General features: G+C 59.3%; 1 protein-coding gene across 1 annotated transcript; it reads right to left on the reverse strand.

The window, feature by feature from the left end:
• Positions 1-1,980: 1,980 nt before the first annotated feature.
• Positions 1,981-4,859, reverse strand: SUPT4H1 (SPT4 homolog, DSIF elongation factor subunit). The gene is made up of 5 exons (XM_076354708.1): positions 4,757-4,859; positions 4,337-4,443; positions 4,165-4,220; positions 3,904-3,957; positions 1,981-2,397 (listed from the first exon to the last, which is right to left on the reverse strand). Exons 1-5 carry the CDS (start codon positions 4,823-4,825, stop codon positions 2,330-2,332), a joined length of 354 nt encoding a protein of 117 aa, XP_076210823.1. The 5' UTR covers positions 4,826-4,859; the 3' UTR covers positions 1,981-2,329.
• Positions 4,860-5,388: the final 529 nt, after the last annotated feature.

The following is a 5,388-nucleotide window of genomic DNA, read 5'->3' on the forward strand; positions in this document are numbered from 1 at the left end:
GCTAGTAGGGGGCGAAAGGTGCTGTGAAAGACAGCGGAAAATGGAGACGTGCCTCAGGTCTCTTGCTCAGGTCCATCTCCAGCAGCTTCACCCCAGGCCATCGCCAGGCTCCAGCCCCGCTCCACAAAGCCGTGCTGCCACCCCGTGGCACTTGAAGGGTGAGGCTTCGAGGGCTGGGCACGGCCAGGGTGGTTGATCTCCGTCATCCCCAACATCCTTCCAGCCTGGCTGGAGCCAAAACCTCACTCCCCAGACCCATCTCCCTCCAGCCGGAGAAAGAGTTGCCCATCTCATCCTCCTTGACCCCTTTCATTCTGAACCTTGTCAGCTCTCATCAACCTCACACGGCTGCCCAGACAGCGCTGGCTCCAGCTTTCCTGGACCATTCTGCAGGGGATGAACGCACCCCCTGGGGGGATCCCAGCTCACCCCGTGCCTCTCACGGCACGGCCAGTCCAAAATTGCCCTCCAGGGCCCAGAGGTCCATGCCCAAAATGTCTAAACCAGAGCATCCTGCGGAGTCATGCCCTGGGCTGCCGGGACAGTTGCACCTCTCTCCCACAGACCTGACCTGGGTATTTCCAAGGTACATCTCCTGCCCAGTCTCTGCAACCAAGCAAGCCTGGAGGATAATTATCAGGTAACTCAAGTGCTTTGGACGTTCACCAGGGATGTGTGAAAATCACGGTCAACTCCCTCCTCTGCCCGAGGACACGAACCTGCCGCTCCATCTTCCCAAGAAGAGGCTCTAGCCCCCAGGCCAGGGGCTGAAGCACTCTCAGCTCTTCCCACAAAAGGCGATCTGCACCTGGAGGCGTCTGCTGGAGCCCAGAGCCCACCACCAACTTGACTTGGTCCTGGTCTGCACTGAGCAAATACTCTTGACTTCAGCATCACGTCTGCAAGTCCCCAAGAGAAACGTGGTTTAAGATGTCTTTCTCTGCAGTGTTTCGTCTCGACTAACGCTGCGGCCCCCACACAGCCCCCCGTGCTCACGGCAGTCTTCTCCAGACACACATCTGCTCCAAAACCCCGCAGGAAGCCATGCTCTGGCTGACCTGTAGCGCCTGGGACTCTTTGTCAGGGCCAGCTCTACAAAACAGAGCAGGACAGAGAGCACATCGCCTCCACGCTCCCGGCAGCGTCACTCCCCAACAGCGACGCATTCCCTTCGCTGCAGCCGCTTTCATCCCAGATCAAACGCAGTTTTCGGGCTGTATTGGTTTTCCACTGTTTGTCTACAGAAAACAAAAACTGAGCTTTCCAGCTACAGGATTATCTCAGAAAACAAAATGCTTATTTCACAGAGCTACTGATCTAGGACTCTGCCCTTGGACAAGCCACCTTTGTGATTGGTTGGCTGCTGCCGAACTGGAACAAAACTAATTAAGCAAGAGCCATCAGCTAAGGAGACCAAGTCTCTCAGGGGCCGGTGCAATGCAGACACCATCCAAGCTGACACTCGAAACGGCCAGACCTCTACAAATACGAGGCTGGATGGGTGTTCCCACCCATTTGTCCACCCCTCCCCTCTGCAAGGCCTGGTGCCGCCTCCCAACCACACCAGCAATGGGCTCACCTCGTTCTGCCTGCCCTGGAGGCCAGCAACGGCCAGTCGAAGGTCCTTCAAGCCTGCTTCCACATCCCTCGTACAGGACCCTGCAGGCCCAGGGCACCGCGACCTCCAGGTAACTTCCTCCACATGAAACACTTAACATCATCCTACCTATTCCATCCAGCCGTGAGCTGTAAGGCACGAATCGCTAGTCTGCTTGTTCCTACAGCGAAGGACACCCCAGTTCAGCCAGGGCAGGATCTCCCTCTCGAGGCAGGAATGTGGTCCATGGCCTAAGAAGTGATGGCGATCGTAGGCTCCAAACAGTCTGGCAGGCAGGGGGCTGCGTGCAAAACCCCTCACCACACCATCCGCTCCCTGCAGCAGGTGAAACTAGTGACCGAGTATACAGATGGACTCAACTCTGACCAGGCAGTGTGTTTTATTGAAATATTTACACAGCTACATCCCAGCTCTCCTCTTTTCCACACCAGCTGTAAAAAATCTTGTGCATCACCATTAAACACCGCTTTCCCAGACCTACTCACGCCCTCCCCCTTGTCAAGGCTCAAAAAAACGCCTGTGGTCTGCGTGGGCAGACCGTGGTACGGCAGAGTCCAGAGGTATTGAGCGAGAGGAGCCGAGCCAGCAAGCTCCGAGTCCAGTCTCGCTTTCCCACATGCTAAAGCTAAAAGGTTTCGGAGCAGTGCCCCGCGCGCCCGCTGCCTCTCCGAACGCAGCACCGGGGAATCCTCCAGGCAGCACAAGAGCCCCTTAGGTTTTTATAGCTGTGTCTCGGGACTTGTAAGCCACGCCACGGCTCTTCAGCTCTCGGACGATCCCTGCAGCAAGGAGACAAACACGTTTCAGTATTCTCTAGGGATGAGGAGCCCTGAAAAAACCTGGTTGCTCTGTCATGTAGCCTTCATTGCAGAGATCAAGAACTGGACAATCACCTTCTTCATTTCTTCTAACAGAACTGTTAAGAGTGTTCCCTCTTCTAGTTTAAGTGCCTAGATAGAGCTCCCAAACATCAGCTCTTTGTTTTGCCTTGGGAAAGAACCAGGTAGAGATTTTATTTACATTATTTCCTACCTGAAAATGTTTGAATATTATGACTCTACTGAACGGGTCAAACTCTTAAGGGTACTTCTTAAATCTTTCAGTCACTTCTGTGACCTGCCTGCATGTCCCACCTCCTCAGTAACCCCCCGAGAACAGGGATAGCAGAAGAGCACCATGGGGTTCAGCACGGCTCTCACCAGCGCCACGCACCAAGGGACAGCCAAACGACAGCTTGCAAGGCCCACGAGTGCAGCCTGCTGGTTACTGCGCTCCCCAGTCCTCTCGCTCCTCCCCGTGATGCGAGGCTGGGCTGGGCAAGGCCGAAGACAGCATCTCCCACCTGTACCCCCTCCGCCTGCTGCCCTGCGCTCCCTGCCTGCAGCTGCATCGAGCTCACGCCATCATCTGCTGCACTCCGGTTATTTCGGATGCGCCCAAAGCTGTGCCAGCAGGCCTTGGCTTCAAGCCTCGTGATGTTCCAGCTCCTTCCCAAGGCAGACGGCGGAGCTCAGGTCATAAATAAGGAGCCTGGGATTCCAGACACAAGCACAGCTTTCACCCTGGGGGTACGGGATTGCAGCGCTCCGGGGAAGGGGCACAGGTTAGGAGTCCGCTCTGGGGCTACGTACAGGGCAGGGGCCCTCAGCTAGATGGATGATGCAGTTTCTGCGTTACAGAGATAAGGCCAACCCTCTATGCCCTCCACTCCATTTATAAACGCACAAATCCCACCTTAATGTAAGCCCTCAGTGCAGTGTGATGATGGAAAGGGGTATCCACCTGCTCACCGAGATTGCCGTAACAGCGCCCTGTCCTGCTCAACTCTTTTCTATGGACAAACCTTCGTGTTTCCCTGTAGCTGAACGGTTTGAAATGCGCCCGCTTTCTGGAGTCAGCCCTTAATCACAGTTTATCCCTCCGATAGCCTGCCTGCTATCACGCAGGTTTTAGTCAGCAGCATCTTCAATATCAACTTCTGGCAGGCATAGTGCTGAACGGCTGCAGGTAGAAAACCTGTCTGCAGAACCCTGAAACCACCCTCCCGTTCAGCATCTCCTTGCAGTCGCCTCGCTAAGCCCTTCACCCACACGGCGTGTGCTCTGTTCACAACACACAGTGTTCACTGAACCCCCAACCCCCGACTTCATCACACAGGTACAGCGCAATGCACCGCCCAGTTTGTCACCTCGGAGATGGCTACAGCCCCAACACCTAATGCGCAGAATAATCCCTCAGCTGCCATCCACGCAGGAGCTTCCCCTCACACAAACCAGCAGCGTTACCTTGGGGCAGGCGGCCGGTCACAGACACTGCGTAGACACCTGGCTTGAAGTTACCTGGGGGAAATAAAACACCGAGTTACCCCGCACAGCAGCAGCCGGGTGGGCAAGCATCCCTGCCAGCCTCCGCCTGCGCAGATGCCCCTCATCAGGAGCAGAAACCCCCTCCGCAGCCCAAACAGCAACTCCCGATTGTCCCAGAGAAGGGTTTGCTGGGGAAAGGGGATCTCCGGGTCCCAAACCAGCTGGGGAAAAACCACTCACTGATTCGCTGCCACTTGGAGACCCAGCTGTCCTCAGGGCTCATCATCGCGATGATCCTGCGGGAGGGATGGGAGTGAGGGGACGTTTCCCGGCCAGGTGACACCGCAGTGCCAGCACGGCGTCCCCAGGCCCCCCGGGGAACGCGGCCGGCCCGGCCCCGGGCCCCACTCACCCGTCGAAGGAGGAGCTGGTGCAGTCGTAGACCATCTCCCGGTTGCCCTTCATCTGCAGGTAGGCATCGCAGTTGTCGCAGCCGTCGTACTCGAACTGGTCGATGGTCTGAGGGGGACAGAGGCGTCAGCGCAGGGCCGGGGGAGGCGGGACGGGGCCCAGCCGGGAGCGCGGCGGCCGCAGGGGAGGGAGGGGAGAGCCGGGCAGGGCCGGCGGGAGCCGGGGAGGCCTGCGCCGGGGGAAGGGAGGGAGCCCCGGGAAGGGGGGTGAGGCCCGTCCGGGCGGCGAAGCGCCCAGAGGCCGAGGGAGGCCCGAGGCGGGCGGTAGGCGGGGGCAGAAGGGCCCGGGCCGGGGCAGGAAGGCCCGGGCCGGGGCAGGAGGGCAGGGGCCGGGCGGGCAGCGGTCCCGGGGCCGGTCGCACCTTGACGAGGGAGCAGAGCAGGCAGGCGCGGAGGTGCCGCAGGTCCTTGGGGACGGTCTCCAGCGCCATCCCGCCGCCGCCGCCGCCGCCGCCGCCGCCCGCGTTCCGCCGCGCAGGCGCAGAGCGGGGCCGGGCCTGGCAGCGGCGGCTGGGGTCTGCCCGCCGCCCCGCAGGGCCTGTGCCCGGGGGAGGGCGGCAGAGAGCCGCCGAGGGGAGGCGGGGGGCGGGCGGCACCGCCCGGGCGGGCCCCGTGGCTCCAGTCACGGGCAGAGCCGGCCGTCAGAGCGGGCCCGAGCCCGGGCCCGCCGCCGGGCCGCGGCGCCTCTCACCGGGCCGGGGCCGGGGCCGGGGCCGGGGCCGGGGCCACCATCCAAGCGATTTATTTCCGAGGCGTTGGTCGGAGGCGCCTTCGGCAGCACAGCCCCGATGGCTCCGTACAATGAACAAAACCAGGCGAGCAGACCGGGTACGTGGATAAATATATTAGTAAATAAATATATTTCTGAGCACATCAGCATATTCACACATCTTTGTTTCTATCGGACATAAATACACAGTTTTGCATATATATAAAACGTATTCTTCCTTTTTTTGGGGTCATAATTTATTCCCAAGCCCCGAGAGCCAGGACA

The sequence above is a fragment of the Aptenodytes patagonicus genome, chromosome 17, assembly GCF_965638725.1.
Source record: "Aptenodytes patagonicus chromosome 17, bAptPat1.pri.cur, whole genome shotgun sequence".
In the NCBI taxonomy this organism is placed as follows: Eukaryota; Metazoa; Chordata; class Aves; order Sphenisciformes; family Spheniscidae; genus Aptenodytes; species Aptenodytes patagonicus.

Bases quoted from the DNA above. Each gene is read 5' to 3' on its own strand.
- SUPT4H1 (XM_076354708.1), bottom strand. From the start codon at position 4,825: ATGGCGCTGGAGACCGTCCCCAAGGACCTGCGGCACCTCCGCGCCTGC. The intron at 4,444-4,756 runs GTGCGACCGGCC...TGTCCCCCTCAG, and splicing joins TGCTCTGCTCCCTCGTCAAG to ACCATCGACCAGTTCGAGTA. The intron at 4,221-4,336 runs GTGAGTGGGGCC...TCCCTCCCGCAG, and splicing joins ACCAGCTCCTCCTTCGACGG to GATCATCGCGATGATGAGCC.